At 36.9% G+C, this 24344-nt stretch overlaps 3 protein-coding genes across 8 annotated transcripts; 1 reads left to right on the top strand and 2 right to left on the bottom strand.

The window, feature by feature from the left end:
- Positions 1-1968: 1968 nt before the first annotated feature.
- Positions 1969-8732, bottom strand: rnf181 (ring finger protein 181). Its single transcript, XM_084414184.1, has 6 exons — positions 8658-8732; positions 7971-8068; positions 3968-4101; positions 3650-3765; positions 3075-3149; positions 1969-2675 (listed from the first exon to the last, which is right to left on the bottom strand). The coding sequence occupies exons 2-6, from the start codon at positions 8054-8056 to the stop codon at positions 2616-2618; spliced, it is 471 nt and encodes a 156-aa protein (XP_084270310.1). The 5' UTR covers positions 8057-8068; positions 8658-8732; the 3' UTR covers positions 1969-2615.
- Positions 8030-20214, top strand: LOC311293709 (uncharacterized protein). Of its 4 annotated transcripts, XM_084414175.1 has the most exons (28): positions 8030-8165; positions 9586-9640; positions 9723-9829; positions 9930-9990; positions 10106-10207; positions 10464-10712; positions 11285-11389; positions 11484-11591; positions 11691-11753; positions 11996-12065; positions 12489-12630; positions 12764-12856; positions 12939-13051; positions 13170-13242; positions 13500-13622; positions 13832-13957; positions 14070-14258; positions 14815-14877; positions 14970-15065; positions 15155-15256; positions 15400-15582; positions 15953-16185; positions 17221-17347; positions 17419-17502; positions 17654-17865; positions 18779-18854; positions 19236-19457; positions 19675-20214. In XM_084414175.1, exons 2-28 carry the CDS (start codon positions 9592-9594, stop codon positions 19738-19740), a joined length of 3237 nt encoding a protein of 1078 aa, XP_084270301.1. In that variant the 5' UTR covers positions 8030-8165; positions 9586-9591; the 3' UTR covers positions 19741-20214. The 4 variants fall into 4 exon arrangements, with proteins under 4 accessions (XP_084270301.1, XP_084270302.1, XP_084270304.1 ...); XM_084414176.1 differs by lacking the exon at positions 8030-8165 and having other exon boundaries at positions 9461-9640; positions 13170-13218; XM_084414178.1 differs by lacking the exons at positions 8030-8165; positions 13500-13622 and having other exon boundaries at positions 9461-9640.
- On the bottom strand, positions 20212-24344 carry ccdc117 (coiled-coil domain containing 117). Of its 3 annotated transcripts, none has more exons than XM_084414182.1 (6): positions 24231-24344; positions 23279-23503; positions 23138-23188; positions 22799-23065; positions 22469-22615; positions 20212-21343 (listed from the first exon to the last, which is right to left on the bottom strand). In XM_084414182.1, the coding sequence occupies exons 2-6, from the start codon at positions 23419-23421 to the stop codon at positions 21094-21096; spliced, it is 858 nt and encodes a 285-aa protein (XP_084270308.1). In that variant the 5' UTR covers positions 23422-23503; positions 24231-24344; the 3' UTR covers positions 20212-21093. The 3 variants fall into 3 exon arrangements, with proteins under 3 accessions (XP_084270308.1, XP_084270307.1, XP_084270309.1); XM_084414181.1 differs by having other exon boundaries at positions 24022-24232; XM_084414183.1 differs by lacking the exon at positions 24231-24344 and adding an exon at positions 24022-24161 and having other exon boundaries at positions 23138-23185.

Below are 24344 nucleotides of genomic sequence, written 5' to 3'. Positions count from 1 at the left end.
TTTCAATTCTAATCGAATTTGTTAAATTAAGTCGTATTCACCCTTTTTTGTAATGGTGGCCTTTTTAATGATGCTGTGTGTTTTGTCATGCTGGGTTGCTTTTGTCCTGTTTATTCTCTTCTTCATTTCGAGCAGGAGTAAGTGATGTAAGGTGACACCAGCTCTAACCTTGCCTTCCTGATCAGTTGAGAAGTTGTAGATTAAGTATATTCGCATTGACTGTACGTTTTATATATACAGTATATATATTTTTTAAATAATATTTCTTTATATATTTTTTTTTCTCTGTCAAGGGTCATGAAAACCACTCCAAAAATGCCACATCCATTCAGCGTTTTACATTGTGATTTTGCTTACATATCTTTGCTGATTGTTTTGCGTAGGTTTGTGATCCACACTGACATAACTAATCAAACTGGTGTGAAAAGTGATATTTTACGTTATCAGCACATCGGTTTTTGTTTTTCTCCGCTGCCAAAGGATTCATTTTATTTAGCTAAATATGTTCCATATGCCTTTGATTCATTTAATTTTTTTTTTTTTGGTGTATTAGGACACATAGCCACTGAGAAAATGACAGTACTGCAATATTATCACCTTTTGAAGCGATTATATGAATGACATTGACTGGTCTCCAGGCTGGACCCTAGGAAACCGTGTTTGAACTTTCTGAGGGTTGAGTGGTTATGGTGGCCTTAACGTTACTGTCGTATTTGTTTGATGTTTCCAATTCAGACTGTCAGTCAAATGGTCTGTATTGTTTTTAAAGTAACTCCAGATTTATTGTGCTTTAATATTTAAATTTCACACAGAAATGTTCCAGTTACCGTCTCTGTTTGTTTGCTGCCCTTCAATGGGACAGACAAGTTTCATGCCAATGATTAGACTGTAAATTTAGAGGTGGTCTCTAGGCATCATACATGTTTATCTCTGTTGACTCTTCTATTATTGGAGAGCTATTTGAAATATTGTTTCTCGCTCTTCGCATGCAAGGGAAGATTCACAGGGCTGCACTGTACAACTGAAACCATCCATAAAATATCATTTTTTTTCATTGCTATCTCCACAATTTATTATTTGGTCATTACACAATACACTCAACTCAAACCAAACTGCAGTTACATAACGGGTCAAATGTAATTTAAACAAAAACAAAAGGGAATAAAATCTTGGGGAATATAAAGCATGTTTAAATGAGCTTTTAAACCTTAAGTCAATGTTGATGTCATTTCTCATTGCCTTTTTTTTTTTTGCCATATCATTTGGTATAAATTACATGCAATATTTGTCAATGCATATAGTGCATATTATATTATCTGAATAATAGGTTAGTCATTTATAGGTCACCTAAGAGTAAAAGGTTGTGTAAGAATCGTTTCTTGTTTCTTAGACTTGGTCAAATACTTAAAAATCACATGGGAAAATTGTTGGATATTTTCATTGAATTTTGTTGCCAACTTTTACGATGTATCTGTGATCGTGAGACAATGTTTGTAAGAGCCTAATATATAGGATTGAGGATCCCACACTTTAAAAACTGAGGACTATGTGAATCTCCTCACATGAAAATGATGGAAATATGTGTTTTTGCTTGATGATGTTTATTTCTTGGATGTTTCATGAATTGCAGCTGTTCTCTAGATAGAAGTTATTTTTCTGATGCCTTTAAACAATGTAATCAAAGTATTTTTTATCAGCACAATGCATCTGTGGAGAACGGAACAAAGACTTGAGGATCACACTCCAAAATCGAAATAAAAATAATGCAAAAATTATTTTTATTTTATAAATTACTTATGTAAATAAGTAAGATTTATGTATAATTTCAATGATTTTCTTTGACGAGAGATTTATATTGAATAATTACCAAAACTATTCAAAAATAAACAAGTGTATCTGTACTTCTGTCTGTGATCATTCAAAGATAAATTCTTCTACACACTTGAAATAATGACACACACAATGTTTAAAGTAGCTCACTTTTTATTTTAAAAATATGGAAAAGATTATCTGACTTATGAATTTTTCTGCTCCAACATAAGTCATTTACAATAGTCATTACAGGTCTGTGTCAGCAAGGTTGAGTCATTACCATAATTGTACATAAACGCAGCTAAAATTCACACGGTTTCCATGAGGTAGAGTTCTACCGTATTACTAAGGAGGGTTTAATTTACTGACTGGAAAGAGGACAATGTAAAGTCCACTGATTAAGTTGTGGCTACAGTGACCATTGTCATTAACTATGGCATTCATTGCTTATTATCAGCACAATAAAATGTATTCAGCATTTTATTCAGTAAGAAATCTCTTCAGGAAGCAAAATGAATGAATATAAGATCACGAAGCAAACCAATTCAAATTACAATAAAAAAAAAATTTGCTTTAAAATCAGAAATGTGTTTATAAGGCTACATTAGAGTTTCATATAAACAGTTTTCAGTGCATAGCCATACAAAATCAACCTTAAAAGGGATAACAATAAAATAGTTTTTTCAAGTACAAGCAAACCAAATCATTTCAAAGCGTGGTCCCTGCGCAGTAAACTCGCTTCCAACAAACTGAAAGTTGAACTCATATATATGTAGTTGTATCAAGTTTTTGAGATGTTGAGATCATGTGTACATGGCTCCATGTAGATCCTCTAATCTGTGTTCTCTTTGTCTTCTCCGTTCCTGTAAAAAAAAACAAAAAAAAAACAAAATGCTTGGGTATATTCTTAAAGTGTTCATTCATAGTAAAGAAAAACACCATGAATAAGTTGCAGAATTATTTAACAATAGTTATAACAATAACTGTGCATGACATCGAACAGAAAATGTCTCAGGTTACTGGCATAACTTGAAATGAGGGAAAGTGAGTTGCAATAGCCAATGGCGTTCAAGCATGCAAATCTGGTGGACAACTCCCCCCTATAACACACACTGAACAGCATTTCCTCACAACAATCTTTCCACTGAATAAGCCAGTCACAAAAAAAGAACCTGAGCATAAGTAACATGGCATGAATGCAACGTCTCGTTCCCTCATTTCGGGAAACCGAGGTTACGTCAGTAAATATGGCATAGTCTTACCTTATCTTTTTTGAATTCCTCATAGTCTGGATTGTCAGTGGGTAGTTCAAGTCGACACAAGGGACATGAATTGGTCTGTAATGTTATGTAGAAACATTAAATATTATCAATGTACAATTCAAAGGTCGGTAATATTTTTTCAAGCTTTTTTAAAAAAAGTCTCTGCATTTATTTGATCAAAAATACAGTAAAAACTGTTAAAAGACCTGTTTTCTGTTTTAAAGTATTTTAAAATGTAATTCAAAGCCAAGCTGAATTTTCAGCAGTCATTACTCTAGTATTCAGTGTCACATGATCCTTCGGAAATAATCCTAATATGTGGATTTCTTAGCATTGTAAATGTTGAAAACAGCTGTGCTGCTTAATATTTTTGTGGAAACTTTAGGATTATTTGATTAATATAGAATATAAACTAATATAGATTTCAAATCATTTACAGCATTTATTTGAAATACGATTTTTTTTCTAACAATGTAAAAGTTTTACCGTCACTTTTATGACTTTCTGGCCCCAAACTTTTGAATGGTAGTGTATTTACTTCTGGATCATACAGAAGATTGAACCAGTAAACATACCTTACTGAGCCAAGGTAGGATGCATCCTGTGTGGAATAGATGTTTACAGGGCATCTCTCTCACAGTCTCTTCCTCCTCGAACTCCAATAAACACACCGGACACTTCAGTCCTTTATCTGCCAAATGAAGAAAGAGCATGAGGAAAGTTCAAGAAGAATGACTCCATGGATTTAAGACCCTTGAATTCAATCAATAGCCATAACACAAGGAAATATCTATCTACAGTTATTACCAATTTACTTCCAGCTGTTCCTTTGTGCCATAGTGTATTCTTTTAATGTGAAGTTTGTACATGATTATGAATGAGTAGTCTTTTACCTGCTTGTTCAGGGGATATTATGACCACAGGGAGACTTTGAACCACAGCTTTTGCTGCAGGAGGGGGGAGACGCTGGTCCCAATCCGACAAATCAAATGAACCTGAGTCTATGTCAAGACCCTGCATCAGAGACCTATAGCCGCAAAGATTTCGAAATGGTTAGCTCTATTATTACATTCTCATCCACATAGCTGACAAAAACTATAAAGGTTGGTTTAATGCTAACTACTATTAATGTTAATACTACACAATTTAGTACCTACCTATAGTAGCCTACCGTTCAAAATTTGGGGTCAGTAAGTTTATTAATGTTTTAGAAAGTCAATTTACACACCATGGGTCTCATTCATGAAACACGAGCAGAACGAATTTTTGTGTAAATCGTGTGTAAAGTGGTTGTGGCGTAAATTTTTGGATTCATTAAAATGTTCGTATTTTCCAAATGTTAGTTGGTACGAAATAAATCTACACCTGCTCCCAGCCACGCGTAAATAGTGCGTTTAACATCCGAACGTTTTGCTCATTAATAAGGCTGCATTTTAATTCACCTTAATCGGGTACATATTTACACAGGATTTTGAAAAAATATTATATATAGCAATTAAATACGGTTTTTCTTTTTACTTTTATTATGAGAGCCAGTAATAGCATCTGCAAACGGAACACAATCAAATAATTCATTGCTTTCAATAGGGCTGGGACTCTTTTCACATCTGGGACTGTTCGATTAACAGATGAAATTCCATTAACTGCATCTGTAATATGCATGGTAATATGCTGCCAAGCTTCCTTTTTTTTAGGACCTGATACGCCACTATGTACGCTTGAAAATAAAATGTGGCGTTTTGAATGAACTTCTGATAATAAAACAATTTCTGCATCTGAGAAATTTCTCTTTTTCATTCGCTTTTGAGAAGACATGTTGAAATCCTTCGTTTGGTGTCATAATATGATGCCCATATATAGTTGTCAGTCGAATTTAATGGGCGGGATTTATGGTAATTGAGAATAAGCGTGCGCGCGTCCCATTTACGACTGATTGGAATTCATTAACACACACACACATTTCACTATCACATCTGACGTTTACGAAGTATTTGTGAATCAGGAGAAGAGTCTTCCGGAAGGTCTCTTTACGCGCAAATCACTCACATATTTACTCGTATATTTACGAATGTTTCATGAATGACACCCCAAGGCTAGACTGGGTTTCCCCATGCTGCCTTGAGCTCAGCGCGATTTTATTCACGCTGCTAGGCAGTCTGGATACCATGGACCAGATCTTCGCCTCAGCTAGGGAACCAATCACAGAACGGGGAGGGAGCAGCAAGACGATGACGACATCTATGCGACACACCGAAGCAGTTTGTTTATCTATGGATCCAACATGACAGACGTGAAAATATATGCATATTTTTAGGAACACATCTACAAAAATATGCCTGTATTTCAAGTTGATAAAATAATTTAAAATCCACATCAGTTTATTTGTGCCGACGCGCCACGCCCTCACAGGATCTATAGAGATCGCTAAGACATGTGACCAAATGGGCGGCAACCTCTTCAGAACGCAAAGAATTATGGGTATGTTTGGCCAGGCTGCCATAGCAGGCAAGTGTTCTGGCATGAAAATAATGAAAAATTAGAGTGAAAAACAGAATATAATCCTACAAAATGCAGGCATCTTGAACACTGCGTTCTTCCCTCCATGCAATGAAGTTTGGCGCCTTATTTTTGTGCCGCGGATTCCCAAAATGCTTTGCGTTCACCACTGGGAATATGTCATGATGACGTCACATTAGCAATCCTTATAACCAGAGAATGTCTAATATGGCGAGAAGTTTCACTCTCACTACACTTCCGGCTTCTGAACTGGTTGCAGTTCCACTCTGATTCCATATGAGGGCGCTCACAGGACGAGTGCAGAATGAATGGAGGTCAATGGCGGTATACCCCTCAAAATCCACTTTTCTCAGGATATAATTTTTTGTCTAGTAATTTGAATGTTGTATTCGAAAGGAGATGCAAAGAAATTACACATTGCTGGGTGTTAGATTTTTTAGAGTCACTTATTTGCTTTAAAAAAGTCTTTCAAAATGTCAATGACGTCAGCAGAATGCTAGCGTGTTATGGGCAACAACAACTCAACCTGTAAGAAATCAAAACGACATAAGTACTCGTTCATTCAACTTTCGACCTAAAACCCATGTTGAACTTGCAAAATCTACAATCACATCTGAGATTTCTCAACGGCAATCGGGTGAAAGAGACAAATTTAGCCGTCTAGCCCCATTGACTCCCATTCATTTTGCACTCATGGCGAGCGCCCCCAGTGGAACTCTGGTGGTACTACAACCAAAATTCGGTACAATAGGGCTTAATAGGGAGTGGACAGGCTCTCCGTAGACGGGCTCTGTTATAACGTTACCTAGGCTACTTTCACTTAAAAAAATTCATCATAACCGCGCGCGCGATCTGCTTGCAGTCGTCGAGATGGATGGTGAGGAGCTGAAGAAAAGAATAGCTAACGATATAATGGAGATTGTATGTCGACAATACGTCATCAATAATCAAGTCCAGTGTGTGGGAGAAATTTGGAGTTATCTGAAGAAAATATTGTGAAAGGCTTTGCTGCAAACATTTTCGTGTTGGATAGCCGCAAATGTGGAACTTCATCCCTGAGGAAGCACGCAGAAACTGTGGTAACAAAGCAGTTCTATCGAACGGTATTTTTCAGATTTAACACTGCTAAGTATGTGTGGTGTGCAGGGCGTGTTTGAACCCAGAATTGTCAGATGTAGGCTTGACGAAATTGCGTGGCATATAGTGTTGTAGCCGCGTCTGTTCGACTGGTAAAATGTTAAGGCTACTCAGTTTTGTGGTAACGTTAGCCATGTTCTTCATGTACCGGCCTTTTGACAGCTTCGGCTGAAGTTGTCCTTGTGTTAATTGTCGTGTAATAACTTCTGTATGACCTGGCAATAAACATTTTTGTAAGTGTGTCTATAATGTGATAGTCTAAACTGATTTTATTTCGGGTGCGGGTCGGGTGTCGGTTCTATTTTAAGCGGGTTGGGTGCAGATTTTAAATAGTGCTGCTGTCGGAAAATGGGTCGGGTACGGGCGGGTGCGGATTTACAAAATCGGACCCGTGCAGGACTCTGGTGTACACATAAATCTCTGACCCATCGTCGTCTTCTTCGTTGAATATCTGTCGCTCTACATACGTCATCTGGTATAATTGAAACGATTGGCTATGAGCTACGTACAGGCGCATTTGATAGACATTTGTAGCGCCCAATAAACGGCTCTGGCCATTCGTAAACCACGCCTCAAATACGAGAAAATGAACATGTGGTTCCTAGACCACGTCTCAAAGAGAAAGAGGTCTGACGTTAGCCAGGCTACCCCAAGGCTGCATATATTGTGAAATTATTAAGACTTAAAATAGCTGGTTTCTAATTTAATATATTTCCAAATGTAATTTATTCCTGTGATGGCAAAGCTGAACGTTTCAGCATCATTAGCCTACTCCAGTCTTCAGTGTCACTTGATCCTTCAGAAATCATTCTGATATGCTGATTTGCCGCTCAAGAAACATTTCAAAGTTGAAAACAGTTGCAGCTTAAAATGTTTGTGGAAATTGTGATACATTTGTTTCAGGATCCTTTGATAAATAGACAGTTCAAAAGAACAGCATTTATTTGAAATATTTTGTAACACTATAAATGTATTTACTGTCACCTTTGATCAATTTAATGAATCGTTGCTAAAAAAAAAAAAAAAAAATATATATATATATATATATATATTTTTTTTTTTTATCTTACTGACTGCAAACTTTTGAACGTAATGTATAACGTTATACATCTATACACTGAAAAGACACTGAGCCCTTAGGCGAGCCGTTTAGGGCTAAATATAGGTCTAGTTTATAACGTGTTAGCTAACCATATTTCTGATGTTTTTATCTCCTCCAGATGGCACTGTCGTGTTAGTTACCTCGCCAGCTCCAGCAGGGCGTTCTGTCGGTACTGTTCTTCTGGGTTCGTGGGCTCACAGTCATGCTCATCAAAATACGAGGCCATTTTCTGCTTCACCTGATGAACACATAGACCATTTGAATGACATTTACCGGTGGGGCGGTGCTTACCTTAAGGTTCAGGATGTTCAGAAGCTTACAGTGAGGTTGCTAACGTTAGTTCACTCTCACACAGTAGCAGTAGCCCAGGAAATGGACAGAGGAGAATTGATATAACTATTCTTACAACATATTTTAATATTTTTTTAAACCAATGTTACCCATCTCTGGTTATGAAAATTATTTTACTATGATCTTATTATATTTACTACATTTAAACTGTTTACTATGCGAGAACAACCATGGTAAATTGTAAGATAGCCTCTCTCGCTCTCGCTCTCTCTCTCTCTCTTCAGACTGACAGACAAAGAGACATCAGATTATGTGGACATAAAGTACTGCTTGGATTTCATTATTTCAGAGATCTAAGTGTTTCTAAAGTCACAAGCTGCTGACAACTAACGTTATAACAATAACACTACTAGCTGGTTAGCATAATAATTCAAAGTAAATCTAATTTATCAAACATCACTGAGAGGCTCAAAAAGTATGTAATAACATTATTCGTATAAAAGTGTACAAAATATAATAAATTAAATTCGACCTACTGTTTTGTAATCATCAGGAATGGAAACTTGTTTCACTGCACTGTCAGCGCGGACAACAACTCTCGCGATATTTGCGAGATGACGGGAGTTGCCAGATTGTGGTTAAAAAATCCCCAAGCTGTTTCATTTTATGAATGTTAACCAAGATGTACGAATTCGATGTATTTGTCTGGTAATTATATACATGTTTTCATTTATTTAAAAAACATAGCAATACATGTATACATTTAATAAAAAATGCAATGCATTGCAAACAAACCAAATAAACAAATAAATCTCAAGTTCCTAGTCCTAGGCAGTTAGTGGGTGTGTGTGGTTGCCATGACACTGAGGCGCATGGATGTGTTCATGTCAACCAATTTCTGCTGTACGAGCCAGTTTCTAGAGAAAACTAGGAGTGGAAATACGTTGACGTAAGTGTAAAAACTTATTTTAAAAAAGAAGAAGCAAACAATGCATAGGTAAAGATATGTATGGGAGTTCTGAAACAAAGCAAAATCTGCTTTAATTACTAATAATTAATTCAGTGAGAGCTAGTATGAATAAATGTGCATTTTGCAGTATATGTGTCATTGTCTTCCTGGACAGCAAAAGTATTTATTGTAAATATTTCTGTTAAAATACAACTGTCAATCAACCTAGCTATTTATCAGCATAAGTACATAAACACATATGAGACAGGCAGCTTTGCATGATCCTAGTGTGAAATATGTGGAATTTTGGTTCTTATTAGACTTTATGAGGTTCTTTGTATGTAAGAGGCCCTAGTGTTTGTTGGGGACCCTTTCTGTTGCGTTTCTTAGGCAACCACATAACTAACAACTCCCCCCTTTGAACTGTCTGCCTCCATTGTTGCTCAAATGCGCTGGATTTCAAAGAGATGATAGTTTTACATCTTATGCATAAGTGATTTTTCTGTCTTTTTTAGAAGACCATGGAAAATGATGGATCTGGAGAAAACACTGATGAACTGCTCTCTGCAGGTTAGAACAATTGACATTACTATTCATGCTTATCACTGTATCTACTGTAGTAGAAAATGCTGTACATCTCTTTTCTTCTCAGAGGTGGACGAGGGGGTTGATGTTTATGGGCTCATACCTGAGGCATTGTCCCATGACCACTGCGATGTACTACTGGACGCCTTAGATGCACAGCTGAGTCATCTACAGGTCAAGCACTTATAGTTTGATGAAATATTGATAACCATGGTGTATTCATTTTGACATAGTAATGGTAAAATTCAGGCTTGATTTTGTGCTCCACCAACAGATCCACAGACAAAGCCAAATGCATGGAGGAAAGTCCAAAAGATATGAATTTCCTTTCTCAGGTAAACCATGTTTGTGCAAAATAATAATAATAATAGTAGTAATATATATATGTATAATCTTGTTAATTTATTATTTTTATGTGCAGTTATTTTCCTAATGCTCTCTAAATTTCAGGCTATCTTGATCGGAGTCAGTCTGTTAGTAAAGACACAGGCTTGGGAAGCACTGTTCCAACCAATGATAAAACATCATCCAACCCTGACTGCACTCCATCAGGTAGTCCATACAAAATTTTATACCACATAGACTTGAATTGAATATATAATCAAATCATACCCAAATCATTGTCCAAAGCAGCACAATTAGGAATATTATGACTGCAATGTACTATTATATCTTTGAAAATTTTGTTCTGAAAAAAAAAATGCTGTAGTGATTTTTTTATTTTTCTACCTGCTTATGATAAGAGAGCAGTATAAAGTCTTGTTAAAATCCATCATTATCATTTCCTGTTAAAAATATGACCAAATAGAACATCAGACAATGGAGATTATGGAGGTTGGAGCCTCAGTTCCAGATGTGTGGTGTCCTGAGGGCGATGGCAGCTTGAGCTCAGTGTCCAGGGTAGAGCAGTGCCGTTGGAGGCTGGAGAGGCTTCTTGGGAGAAGTGCTGAGGCTGCAGGGATAGGAAACGAGGAGGATGAATTCACTATGGACAGCGTCTGCACTGAGGACTTCTCAACACGCTTCAGAGAGGAAATGCTGGTCCTGCCAGCCTCAGGTACTCAAACTGAGCAAGAAGATGTATACACTCAAAATGATGGAAATTATGTAACAGCACTGATAATTATAACTTCAGCTATAATATAAAAATATATATTTTGGAGGTTCCTCCTTGGTTGCAGAGGACAGCTCTCTCCATCTGGCCATTTTCACTAAAACCCACAAAATAACATCTAATAATATAGCTTATACTTGCCACATAGTGATTTATTGAATTGTAGGCTGGGTCTGGGAATAATGAGGGCAAGCTTGGTATGACCACTTGGCCAAAAACGCACAATTCGGTATGTTTCATTGTGTCATGACAAATGATACAATTGAAATGTGGACACAGACATTCGTTTTACACTCCAGCCACAACTTCACAAAGTGCATACAAAATATTTAATAATTAAAGTTTAAATAAAGTGCAAAGAAACCAATTTTCCTAGGTCAGGGTTCTTTGGTGAATGAAAAGTTCAAAAGAACAGCATTTATTTGAAATAGAAATCTTTTGCAAAATGTCTTTACTGTCACATTTGATCAATTTAATGTGTATTTGCTGAATATAAGGATTAATTTCTTCTCCAGCCCCAGAAGGTCCCATTTACAGCAGTGACACTGCAGAACTCACTGATGAACGATCGAAAAATCAACCACAGCATCCATCCAGAACACCAATAAGACACCTGGCAGGTACAGCTGTGCTGTGCAGTTTCTTTCAAGATTTTTTTGCGAATCATCCTTGTGATCTGCTTTTAAATAATACGTTGTTTTTTTCCACTGACAGGAATGCCATCGCAGAGTTTTGATTCAGTCACCATAGACACTGATCTGGACACAGTGTGCTCAGAACCGGTTCGACAGCACCTGAAGTCTACACTCAGCAACAGGACAGGTACAGGTACCATATTAACTTATGTGTGTCAAAAGTCATGTGTTATTTTCGCGTGCTGAATGCATTGGTGCTATAATGCTTTTTCATTTTGTATCCCAGTCACACACTTTGCAAAATATGCTAACAGAGTAAACTCTGACCAGGAATATAATCCAAAATATGGTATGTTATCTTACTTTACATTCCTTGTAAGCTACACCCTGGTGTTTTTATTTGAATTCACTCTTATCCATATTTCACACAGTGAAACCGCATTGTTTTGATGTGCAGTGATAAAATATATCAATAAATCTATTAAATCTTTTAAAAATTTAAATTTGAAGTTATTTCGAAATTTGAATTGTAATTGGTCCATGACGTGTTAACATAACTGGATTTGTCTGTTCGTATGCGTGTGACTATAGCCTTACATCTGAGCAAAGACAATGGATTCTGTACAGGACAAACCATCCAAAACAATATTCAATCCTTCAGGTACTTCTCAACGTTTTAACAACTGCAGTTCAATTAGACAATCTTAGGAAGAGCTTTTTGGATAATGTGTTTTGTGGTGGTGTTTAATTTATGATATGACACTCAGAAATGCAACTTTTAGTGACCTGTGAGTAAAACCCTACATTACTACCATCTTTGCATAGTTTCAATGGGAGTTTTTATATAGAGATATTTGTGCCTTCCAGTCACTAAAGTTACATTTAAATCCTCTTTATGTGAAAAATACATTTAAAAATAGCAAATTAACAACACAATATGTTCATTTGAAACATTATGCAGACATTTCTAATTCAGACATCTCTGGGAGAAATGATTGGGTTAATTGTCTACTACTTATGGAACTATACTATATATATATTTAATAAAAATGACCATTCCTCACTATTACTCTGTGTGTTGTAGCTCTGATGATGAGAGAACTGTTGAGGAGACGAGCAGTGAAGGTGCTGTGTCTAAGCTGTACTACAGAAGCAAGAGACATTCATCTGGCAAGAAAGGGAAGAGGAGGAGTTTGTGCCAGAGCAGAAGGAATGACTCCCACATTGTGAGAGACCTCAGTGCATTCTCTAAACAATTTCTGCAATAATCAGTAGAGTTAACTGTCCAATTATGTTTTGAATTTTTCCAAATAGCTATGAAAGAGACTCTTCTCAGGCTTGTAGTATTTTTGTTTTTAGAGCACAGAAAGGGCCCGGGACAAGAGCAGAATAGATGGAAATCATCTTAAAGAGCTGAGGATGTCACTTACTGAGCTTCTACAACAAAAAACAGTATGAATACTAAATGATCATTCTGTAATTCTCAAAATGTTAATAAGCTTATTTGTCAACCAAAAGTGGTGTTTTTCCACAGGCTACACTTCATACTCTGGAGAATCTGAGAGAGGAAATGGATGAAGCTAAGAGAGAGCAGCTTTCACTACAGCTCAGTGTGAGGGACAGCAGAGCACAGGCCCAAAACATCACGTACGGTCTACTCACACCTTAATCCCATTTGCTTTTATTGACACTTTTGTTCTTAAATTCCATATAGTATTTATATGTAACAACTATTTTTTACTAGCACTGTATGTGTGTCTTAAAGGTATGAGCTACACAGACTGCAGGCCCAGAGGGACTTGTGTTTGGAGGAGGTCAAGGTTCTGCAGGAGCAACAGGTCACTCTAGTTAAGAAACAAAAAAGTCACATCAGCTCAGTTAGGATTTCATTAAACATCCGCATGGTTCTTTTTTGATTAAATGTAACTTTAAATTAATATATAATTAAATAAATACATGCATGTATGCATGTATGTCCACGCAGAATGTTGCCAGATAACATATGCACTATTTTCTAAATCAGTCAGTTTGCTGAATTTTATATTATAGATATGCTACTTGACATTCAGTGTGATGTGATGTCTGTCCCTGTCAGTGTGTAAGCCGCAGTGTGTCTGTTCTGGAAAGGGAGGAGATGGACAGACTACTGGATAATGCTAAATCTGACCTGTTCTCAGAACAGAGGCGTTTTAGACACACACTAGACTCTTTGCAGGAGGTACTGTAGATCACATCTCTGTTTTAACACGCTTATGCTCGCAAGTAAGGGCACAATGAGTGGGCATAATCTTTAGGAAACTTAATGACCAAATAAAAAATGCATTAATGTGTTGCTAAATTTTGTACTGTCAGCAAAATACTCAAAATATATATATTGTGAATATTCACACAGACTTCAATTAATCGTCCTGTCATTGTCTCCCTCAGAGGCTGGATGAGGTGAACCAGGAGCTGGAGCAGAGGGAAGAGGACTACAGGACTCTCCAACAGAAATGCAGTGAGCTGGAGAAGCAGCTGGCTGATACAGTCAGAGAAAAAGAACAAATAAAAGAGGTTCTCACTCGTGTTTCTTCTTCTTAATCTACAATAACCATGTTTTCAGAATCTGATACAAAGACAGATTGCAAACACTATCAATTTCAATAACTATAGAATATGTGTGCAGTCCACACAGGAAGATCTAGAGCAGCAAGTGAAATGTTTTTCAGCGCTGGAGCGAATTGTTGCCCAGAAGGAGCTGCTTTTGCGGGGAGCCGGAGAAGCGAAGAAAGCCCTTCTTCTGGAGCTCTGTTCATTGAAAGAGGAGCACAGCTTAAAGCTGAGAGAAATACAAAACAGGACAAAAAAGGATATGGTAGGAAAGATATAGTGATATATTTTCAAACACTACCATTCAAAAGTTTGGGGTCAGTAAGATGCATTATATTGATCAAAAGTGTCTATTTCAAATAAATGTTGTTCTTTTGAACTTTCTATTCATCAAAAAATACTGGAAAAACGATTTATGATTTTTGAAGGATCATGTAAAGACTGGAGTAATGGCTGCTGAAAATTCAGCCTTGACATCACAGGAATAAATTACATTTTAAAATATAATAAAATAGAAAAGTTGTTTTAAATTTCTAATAATATTTTACAATATTTCTGTTTTTACTGTATTTTAAAACTTTAAAAAGCTTACCAACTTTTGAATGTGTATATTCTCAGTGTATATTAGCCGATCACATCATGTTTGAATTGAATGATCTAACATCAGTGTGGCAACATCAAATATAAAGACTATGTTAATGAAAGCATGAATATTAACCTATCACTAGTCAGCATAAACCAGTCTGAACAATATGTGCTTGTCTTTTCAGTAGGGTATATTATTATCCTTTGATTATATATGATAATCAATTCCTTCTCAGGAGCAAGAGATTGAGCAACTGACATCACAGTTAACCAAAAGCCACAAAGAGGAGCTTCAAAAGGTAAGATGATTTATTCACTGTGAGACTTATCTCAGCTTATTCAGACATAGTGTGAAGCCCTGACTCTGTTTGGTTGGAATGTGTAAATCCAGGTGCATCAGCAGGCGGATGAGTTGAGATCAGCTGCTCTCAGTGAACAAGCTCAGACCCACAAACAGAGCTTGGACTCCTTACACAACTGTATCCAGGTCAGCTGTTATAGCGTGTGCCCTTCGTATCTCACAACACAGTCACAGTCTCAGTCTTACGTACACATTCAACTCTCTCTCTGCTTCAGATGAAAGATGAGGAGGTAAAGAGGCTAAAAGAGGCTCTAGAGCAGCATGAAGAGAAGATGACTGGGCAAGCAGAGGAGCTCAGAAGACAAACTCAGGAAAAGGTTTCCTCCCTGTTATCCTGTTTTACACGCTGAAGTGCTGATGACAGATTTATCAAGGAAATGAACTTTAATGTGGTTCTCCGCTGTTAAAATTCTTGTTCCCTCAAAAGAACCAGTGCATCTCTTGTCATCTGAACTAACAGATTCAAAAGGCTGTGAAGCGAGAGGAAAGGAAGTGGGTGGAACAGCGAGAGAAGGCTCTGAAAGAGCAGCGTGGGAATCTGGAGCAGCAAATAGAGGAGGCAGAGAAGAGAGGGAGATCAGAAGTGGAGAAAGAGAGAAGGAACGCACTGGCCTTAAAGAGTAAAGTGATTGAGCTTCAGAAAGTGAGTGGAATCAGAAGTCGTCTTTTTATTTTTTTCATTTAAAAGTTTAATTAAAATAGATGCAAAATTTGAATATATATACTCTCAATATATACAGTATATATAGTTTTATTTGCATGTCTACATCATGGTAGTATTTAATGATTTGATGTTTTGCCATTAAATCATGGTGATTTAAATTAATTTTAAAAAATGATTCGTTTTTGAAATTCATGAAAGTAATTTCACAATGCAAATTTTTGTTTTTATTCTTTTCTATTTATGCAAAATATAATTTCAAGTTTCTTTTCATTCTAGTGTTACATGTAACTTTATCAAATGTATCAAAGCTATCCTCAGCCCTTTACTTTCTGCTGGTTTCTTTTTACAGGAGGCAGAGAAGGAAGCGGTATGTCTGAAGAAAACTTTGCAGCGCTCTGAAAAGGAGCTTCAGGAGCTGAGGACAGCCGTCATCGAGAAAGACCAAAAACACCAGAGAAGAACAGCCAGACACGAGCAGCAGAGCAGACGCTGGGCGCAGGACATACACGCTGAGTGTGTTTGCCTGCAGGAGTTCCTTAAACACAATGGCCTGACTGTTGAAAACAAGCACTCGTCAGAGAGGTATATACAGTACCCTGTGGTGCTCATACACGCACAATTATATGCCATGTTGAGTGTTAAAAAGGTGACTTCAGCCCCACACATTGTGTATTGGTCCTGATGTGGGAAATGCAATTTCAAATCCAGCCTATGCCATATCCTCATTCCAGAATAGAGTATATATATATATATTTATAAAAATAAAATACATGCACATTCAAATAAATAATAGCAATAAAATATAATCATAGTAATAAGAATGCAAACATAAATTTATTTATAGTAATAAGAAATAGTATTTATAGTATTTCAAATATGCATAACAGTCCTTTAAGTTTATACTGTTAGTGACACTTGTGGTAGATTTTTCCCTAAACCTAACTATCCGGGTCGTCTTCAATCGACGTTCCCTAACGTCTCCAATCGACGTTTAATATATAGTCTACCTAACTAACTTGCTTCCCTAACTAGCTTTCTTGCTGCGCAGCAATGATCGACAAACAGACTTCAGCAAATGTCCTCTAAATGCTTTAATCAGGGCCGGAGGATCTCTCGAGCAGTTCTCAGAGAATCTCCCCAAGTTGAAGCAAGGAGGATCTCAGACAAATTCCATTGAGAATCCCACTGGAAAACACAAATACAACAGTTTTTATAGAATAAGGAGGTATGGCAAAAATGTCATGCTGCATTACATCATTTCCTTATGTTTTCATAGTCAAAACCTTGTTTTAATGATTACTTCATTGTTAATCACAAGGTTCAAACTTAGTCATCTGTCTAGTGTCATTTCCCATATTTGTTATTTTTACACTCACACAACCAAAGTCAAAGGGGTATGGCAACGCAACACAACATACAACATTCAAAAACAGGACAGAAAGTTTTAGTACACTGTGTTTCAAAGTGTTCGTTTTGTTAGGCCTAAAAAGGGAAGTAAGGTTAGATGTTAGAGGTAATATTAGTTTGATATACAGTTTACTATTTTATTCATTAAAAATCCACCACACACTGTATTGTATTTTATAAACGTGTCTATTTAATTTTTTTCCGGTTCAGTCCTACAGTGAGTGAAGCTCTTCAGACCCTACAGTCCCTCACAAAGGCCCTTCAACAGCTTATTAATGATCTAAAAATTGAGCTCAAGTCACAGAGACGTGCTGCACTGCAACTCAGCCGAGAAAAGGTACAAGAAAAGTTATAAACAAAACACACATCAACTCACTGCAACTCATCGGCTATGCTTATGTGTTTCAGGAGCAAGAGCTAAATCTGCAGAAAGAGCAGCTGATGGAGGAAAAGGAACGAGCACTGGCTGCTCTAAAAGAGAAACTCATACAGGTATACTGACACACGCACATACAGTTTGTACGATTTATTAAAAACAGCTTCAAAAGCATCTAAATGTAAACCTAATTCTGAGCAAAATTGCTGTTAATGTATTCAAATCTTGGTTTATGTCTCGTTTTGTTCATTGATGGATAAACTTAAGGAGCACATTGAGGAAATGAGCAGCCTATCTCGAGCCCAGCTGCGCATGAACAATGATGATACAGACGGACTGTGTGTCCATATGCGCAGACAGCTGCGGGCTGAAGATGATGAGCTCAGACAGGCGCAGAACAACATGGCACAGTGGAAAGACAAAACCACTACAAGACTCACTCACAAATTTGAGCTGAAGCTTAACGCGGAGCAGGAGAGGTGCGTCATACGAGTCAAGTGGATCTTGAATGTTTTTGTCTCGGGGCCCATTTACAGCACACTGTTTTCAACTAAAGACTGACAAAGTTGTAAGCATTTTGGCCGTTCATTTTCACGACAACAGCATTTTGGGGGCCTAAACATTAAAACGGGTTTTTGAAAGTTTGGAAGGATTTAGAAAACGATACCATTATCATCTCCTTGTAAACTACAAAAACGAGAATTTGTGAAATGGGTGACGTCATGTGCATTACGTGTTCTATCTATAGGCTCGCAGTGTTACTTTACAAAGCGGTGTATAGTGGTGTAGTCCAAATTTTCTGAAGAGACACGATCACTTGATAACCAGATTGAATTTAGGTTTTTATTCACATATAAACATCGATCAGCAAACATCAACAGAAGCTGAACCGAACCTGCTTGACATACGAGAACGAACCTCATTGGTTCTTGCGGAAGCTCAGCCGTGCTGCGTAACACGTCAGTTTACCACGAGTGATGTGAGAGTTGATCATACCTGTCAACCCTCCCGTTTTTCCCGGGATTATCCCGTATTTTACCTTGCTATCCCGCTATCATCCCGTTTAAATATTTTCCTATATTTCTCCCGTATTTTTTATCTTTCCATAAAAAATAAAGAAAAAAATCCCACTGGGCGCAAACAGTTAAACTGGTTAAATTAACCAGTTAATTTCATTGGTTAAGGTTACAATGACGGGTAGGTTTAGGGATCAGTGTTTGGTGTTGGCAATCAGTACTGTGATTCACATGACCAATAAAATCTTTAGAATCAGCTAAAGATTCTTAGCCTATTCCTATTCCTATTCTAAATTAAAGACACCACTGTAGGTTATTGACTACCATGCCAAAAATAACATTCATTATCCTCCATAACCTTTACTGTATAAAACAGGAGAGTTCCAAAGCCCAGAGCAGAGCAGCAGAAGAGACTGGAGAGACTGGAGAATGAGATGAGACATCTGACTGGGGTAAATGCCAGTCTTTTAGTATTATTTATATACTATTTTAGTATTTATTAATATTTTGAATTCACTTTTTTATTAGTTTAGCTTTAATTTAGTTTTTATATAAGTTTTAGTCATTTTCATTCTTCAACTTTTCAATTTTCATTCCCTTACAATTAACAAAAGCTATTTTTAATAATTTTTATTTATTGTTTTAATAATTAAAAAGCAATGTTGCTATCATGCTGCTGTTATGATTACTCATATCTGGAACAACAGCTCCTTTGTGTTATATTGATTAAATATAAACCAAAAACATACTTGGAGCGACATTTGCATGTTCACTCCTTATGATTGTAGTAGAAGTCATAGTAAGTACATCTCTCTGATTCTCTGTCTCTGCAGCGATGCCGAGATTTCAACGAATCCCAGTTGGCCTCCACTGCTCTTCAGGGTGGCACAGACTTCCAAAACTCCAGAGTCACCCAAGACCTGACCTCATATAAACTGCTGCAGCACCTCCAGAGTCGCATCCGCCAGATTCAAGCAGAGAGCCAGACCCACTGCCCCAGCCCAGTGAAGTGGGACAGGGAGCCCAGGGACTTGGGCGGCTCTTATTTGGACACGGTACATCAACTAATTTCAAATTATTATCCTAGTTTAAAGTATTTTGCAGTCGTATTTTAGTATTATCCATATACTATTATATTTTCAATGTCATATTGTGAATTAACCAATTAATAATTTTTTGTCATTTTATGTACCTTTGTCTTTTTTTATTAGTTTTTCATTTTAGTTATCAATAACGTTTCAAATGTTTCAAAGCTTCTCATTATCTTGGCAGATTGCTCCAACCCAGGAAAGCTATAAGACAGAGGATCACTTACCAGCAAAGACCATTTCCAGTTAACATTTACTTTTAACTCTTTTCCTAGAATTTATCCATTAAATAGGTGATTTTATAGGGAAACCATGTATAAGAAAATAACTTAGTACCATCTCTGTGGAGCTGATTAACATGGTCTGCACGGACAGAACTTGGCACTTTATTGTTGGTGAATGTTTAATTCAGGCGTGTTAAAAGATCAAAAGATGAACTTTGATATGAAATTAACAGAATTCTTGGACTTAGAATTCTGCTTGAGTTTACTACGAAATAATGAATGCATTTAGTATGTAGCTTACAGAATTTACAACTGGCCATAACTGTTACAAATAACTTTTACACTTGTGTTTTGTATACTTTTCAGGATGTGAATTGTTTTTATGTGATTTATTTTAATAGAATTATTGTAATTGATCAACATTCCTGAAATCAGTGACAATTCATGATGTTGTTCGAATGTTTTTTCTGCATAAATAAAATGTCACAAGCAGAGAATTATAATGCCAAACTGATTTTATTGAAAAACAAGTTTGCCTAAATTTATAAATCTCAAAAAGGTCAAATTAAACATTTAAACAATAATTTAGGCCAATGTTTAAACCAAATGCAAAATGGATTTACAGCTTATTTCACTGTTGTTTAAGTATTACAGCCAGACTATTAAGTGCTATTTGTTCTTTACCTAGATAAACTGAGCCAGGTAATATAATCGACTGAAATCAATAGATTGATTTAAATATGTATACCCATGCATCTCTTCCAAGAATCATTTTATGTCTGTGTAGAAGGTTAAACCGGCTGCTGTCTCCGTATATCCAGTTCAAGAGCACATGATGATCCTTCCTCACTGACTCAAGCTTGAATTCCATACATGCAATTCATCAATCGTTACTTTCCAAAACAACAGCATCTTTAAAAAACAATATGGACACCATGAAGAACCAATTCAAATGAGTCTCAAGTTTTGACCAGTTGGATGTCTGCTAAAAAATAAAATATTAAATGTGGCATATTGTAACAAATCAAGCGCTCTGAATCTGTAAACAGAATACTAATACACTGCAATTATACTAACTGCATAAAGACAAAACTAAAATATTCTTGCATTGTTAACCAGTAAAGCTATCGACAGCAAACCGAGTCGAAAAAAAATATCACTGACCACGTTCACATAGGATACTTCTCATTTCATCTAGTGCAAATATGGTCCCACCTACAAAAAAAGTGCAGGTTGAAACAAACAAAAAAGTACATGGCACAAGAAAAATCACATGTGAGCGTTGTGAATTGCTTGCTCTCTCTGCCACTTATGCTAATTGCTCATTTGCACTGATGAAGGTCAAAGCTTATATCACACATAAAGTCATGGATTTCCCTCTATAACTCCATGTCTTCCTCTCCAGAGTTGATGAGCGCAGGGCTGCTGAACAGGGGGCTGAAAGTCTGCTCATTGGTTGCTGTGAACTGGGGCTGTGATGGGGGGCTGCTGGTAGATGGCACAGGGGTGGGAGTCTGTCTGCTCACTGCCAGCTGCTTGCGCTGCTGTCTTTGTAAAGAGTCCTTCAGCCTCTGGGTGAGAGGGTCCTCTGGGGGGCGCCACAGCACCAGTTCCATACAAGAGCGGCCCCTGCAGAGGTGAGTGAAGAAGAGTGTGCTAAGTGCTGGATTCCTGTACAATGAGCTCAGTGCTGTTGGTAGAAACTGATGTTCTACTGCTGGTTTGAAAACATTTCTAATAGAAATAGCCTTCCAAAATAGCGCTGACGTCTAGGCTAAAACAAGGCAAAATTTGGGCTGTCAATGAAAATGTAATAGACGTCTAATCATAGCCCAAGAATAGACTTGTCATCAGAGAAATAAAACCAAACACCTCGTAATCACTGTTTACTTTGCTTACATGTTGTAATATCATACATCTTGCAAAGGTATTTTGCCAAAAACCACGTAACCAAAAAATTCAAGGTTATTTTGGCTAGAAGTGGGTTACTCACAGCCGGACTATATCGGGTCTATAGGTAAACGAGATGGTGAAATGATGGCTGTTTCTTGCTGGGTTATTTAGATGGGTTAAAGATATGTGTCAGAAGTGTTCAGTAGACCAAAAATTTGTCCTTTTTTATACATTTGAATTTTTTTTTTTTTTTTTTTTTTTACACTACAGTTTAAACGTTAGGGGGTCGTAAGATTTTGTTTTTAAAAGAAGACTCAAAAACTAATATTTTGAAATACCTGTTTATGTGATGGCAAAACAGAAGTTTTAGTGTTAGTATCACATGATCCTTCAGATATCATTCTCTAACATGGTAATTTGGAGCTCAAGAAACATTTGTTATTATTATCAATGTTGAAAACAGGAAATACTTTTGTAGAAACTGCTACATTTTTCAGAAATCTTTGATTGACATAACGTTAAAAAAACAGCATTTATTTGAAATAGATTTTTGTAACATTATAAATGTCTTTATCATTTTGATGTCACTTTTGATCAACTTAATGTATCCTTGCTAAATAAAAGTATTAATTTCTTCTTCTTTTTTAAAATCTCAATGACCCCAAACTTTTCAACTATATATATATATATATATTTTTTTATTATGTAAAGGATTGTGCTTTAATGCTTGAAATCTACTGTATAAATAAAAAAGCAAATGTATAAATTTCTTTAATAACGAAAACATAAAAGGATAGGTTGTATTAAAGAGAGGGGAAAACCAGCCATGGTAACCTAAAAATAAAATTAAAAAATACCCACACTGACTGTGCTACCATATGGGGTAGAATGTCATCAATCCCACGCTGCAGCCCTTCCCTTAAGCTGTCGGACATCACCAGCACTGGCCTGCGCTGAGCCGGTTCTACGTCCAGCTCTTCTTCATCGCTATCATCTTCCAATGTTATCCTGTAAGACATACAATATATCAATCAGCAAGACCGCCTATAAAAATCTGCAATCTTTAAATGGAGTATTTTGAACCTTCATACACCTCATTTCTGGTCAATGACTCTGTAAACACAAGCAGAGATACAGCGTGCACATGTACAGTTTGAAATCAAGCTAATGACCTCTTTATTTTGGTCTCACCTCTCTTCTATCTCCTGCAGTCTCCTCTGAGCGGCCTCTACCTCCATGCCTGAGCCTTCTGTGGGTACTCTGGATAGTGGAGAGGGAGAGGGAGCGACTGTGAGGGACAGACCCATCTCATCTGTCCTGGGTCCAGTCTGCAGTTGAACCAGGCTGGTCTCAGATGAAGAGGAAGATGTGGTAGAGTCCGCAGACCATCTGTGGCTTGCTTTAGGACTTGGATACTCACCTGCACCCATCAGTTTTCGCCGTTTGGGGCTGCAGCTTCTGTAGGGGAAAAAGATCATGAAAAATCCACCACCGCATATAGCAAGTTTCATGTGTAAAAAAAGTACTCACTCATCATCTGTCCTTCTCCTCTGTTTCCTCATGCATCTTCTTTCCCAGCTTCTAAGTTTAAACATACAGACAAGTAATATAAGCATCTATCTTCATTTGATTGCGTAAACAAGAACTGCATAACAGGACAACAAGACTTACGTATTTGGCATTGATCCACCAGTCAGATGATGCGAACCTCTAGTTAGCCCACTAATTGTGACCAAATCAGGGTTACTGAAGTGTGCATGGGGGGGAAACATGATGAACTCCAGCTGGCTGCTTCCTGACCTGGTGCTCTGCATCGGTCTCCAGGTGAGAACAAGCTGAAGACATTAGAATGAAATGACAACTGCAGTCAAGCAGTGTGGATAGAAGATGAAGAATCTGGAAAACAGAAAAATGAATAACTCAGTGATTCTGGACTTCAGAACAGGTTCTGCAGATAGTGCAGGTTTTATACATGGTATGAGTTATACTATGGGTATAGAAGGCAAACTCAAACCTTTAAAAAATATGTATACACAACACATACATAAATATGTATATGGAAAGTACACTGCTGACGTAGTTGAATAATTAATGCCCACTGTTTTAATTAGGGGAAAACATATTTACATTTAGTGAGCAAACTGGTTACTAACTTAGTAAATTTATGTCTTCCTTCACACCGTAGGCCATAACATTGAAATGCGAATCTTTTATGCTCTGTATTAGTAAATATTTATTTCAGTTTTATGTGTAATTATCTCAAATAATTCACTATGATGAAATTTGGTGGCATTCTGGGTAAGAATAACTTGAATTGCTCGGTGACTGCAGCTTGAAACATCCTCTAGACATACGCCCCACAACATACACAACAACACCTCGTCAGCTCTTTCATTAGGAACACAAACACTTACCTTTTACGGGCTCACAAAAGCGAAAAAATAAGTTTTGTTTGGAATATGAAAAAATGTCTAAAGACAGTTTGCATGAGAAGTTGCAAAAGCCTAGATTTACGACGCTTTTCTAGAACAGTGTGTAAGCGAGGGTGCATGGAACTTGTAGTCCATTGATTTAGTAGTTCTTTAAACCGGAAGTGAACATAAATAACAGTAAACAAACTCACGTTTAGATAGAGGGAGGATCATTTTTTCTTGCTGATACACATAATAAATAGTAAACAAATGAGAACTATTCAAGACAGAAAACTGAGATAGATCATTTAGAACACAGGTCGAAA

The sequence above is a fragment of the Rutilus rutilus genome (genome assembly GCF_951802725.1).
Source record: "Rutilus rutilus genome assembly, chromosome: 7".
NCBI classification, from domain to species: Eukaryota; Metazoa; Chordata; class Actinopteri; order Cypriniformes; family Leuciscidae; genus Rutilus; species Rutilus rutilus.
This window is presented reverse-complemented; position numbering and strand designations above follow the sequence as displayed.

Excerpts from the sequence above, each read along its gene's own strand:
- rnf181 (XM_084414184.1), bottom strand. The coding sequence starts at position 8,056 with ATGGCCTCGTATTTTGATGAGCATGACTGTGAGCCCACGAACCCAGAA. Across the intron at positions 3,766-3,967 it reads AATATCCCCTGAACAAGCAG|ATAAAGGACTGAAGTGTCCG; the intron begins GTAAAAGACTAC and ends TTCATTTGGCAG. Across the intron at positions 2,676-3,074 it reads AGGAATTCAAAAAAGATAAG|GAACGGAGAAGACAAAGAGA; the intron begins GTAAGACTATGC and ends TTTTTTTTACAG.
- LOC311293709 (XM_084414175.1), top strand. The coding sequence starts at position 9,592 with ATGGAAAATGATGGATCTGGAGAAAACACTGATGAACTGCTCTCTGCA. Across the intron at positions 13,623-13,831 it reads CACTAGACTCTTTGCAGGAG|AGGCTGGATGAGGTGAACCA; the intron begins GTACTGTAGATC and ends TGTCTCCCTCAG. Across the intron at positions 15,583-15,952 it reads AAGTGATTGAGCTTCAGAAA|GAGGCAGAGAAGGAAGCGGT; the intron begins GTGAGTGGAATC and ends TTCTTTTTACAG.
- ccdc117 (XM_084414182.1), bottom strand. The coding sequence starts at position 23,421 with ATGCAGAGCACCAGGTCAGGAAGCAGCCAGCTGGAGTTCATCATGTTT. Across the intron at positions 23,189-23,278 it reads GGTGGATCAATGCCAAATAC|AAGCTGGGAAAGAAGATGCA; the intron begins GTAAGTCTTGTT and ends GTTTAAACTTAG. Across the intron at positions 21,344-22,468 it reads CATATGGTAGCACAGTCAGT|GGGCCGCTCTTGTATGGAAC; the intron begins GTGGGTATTTTT and ends TCACCTCTGCAG.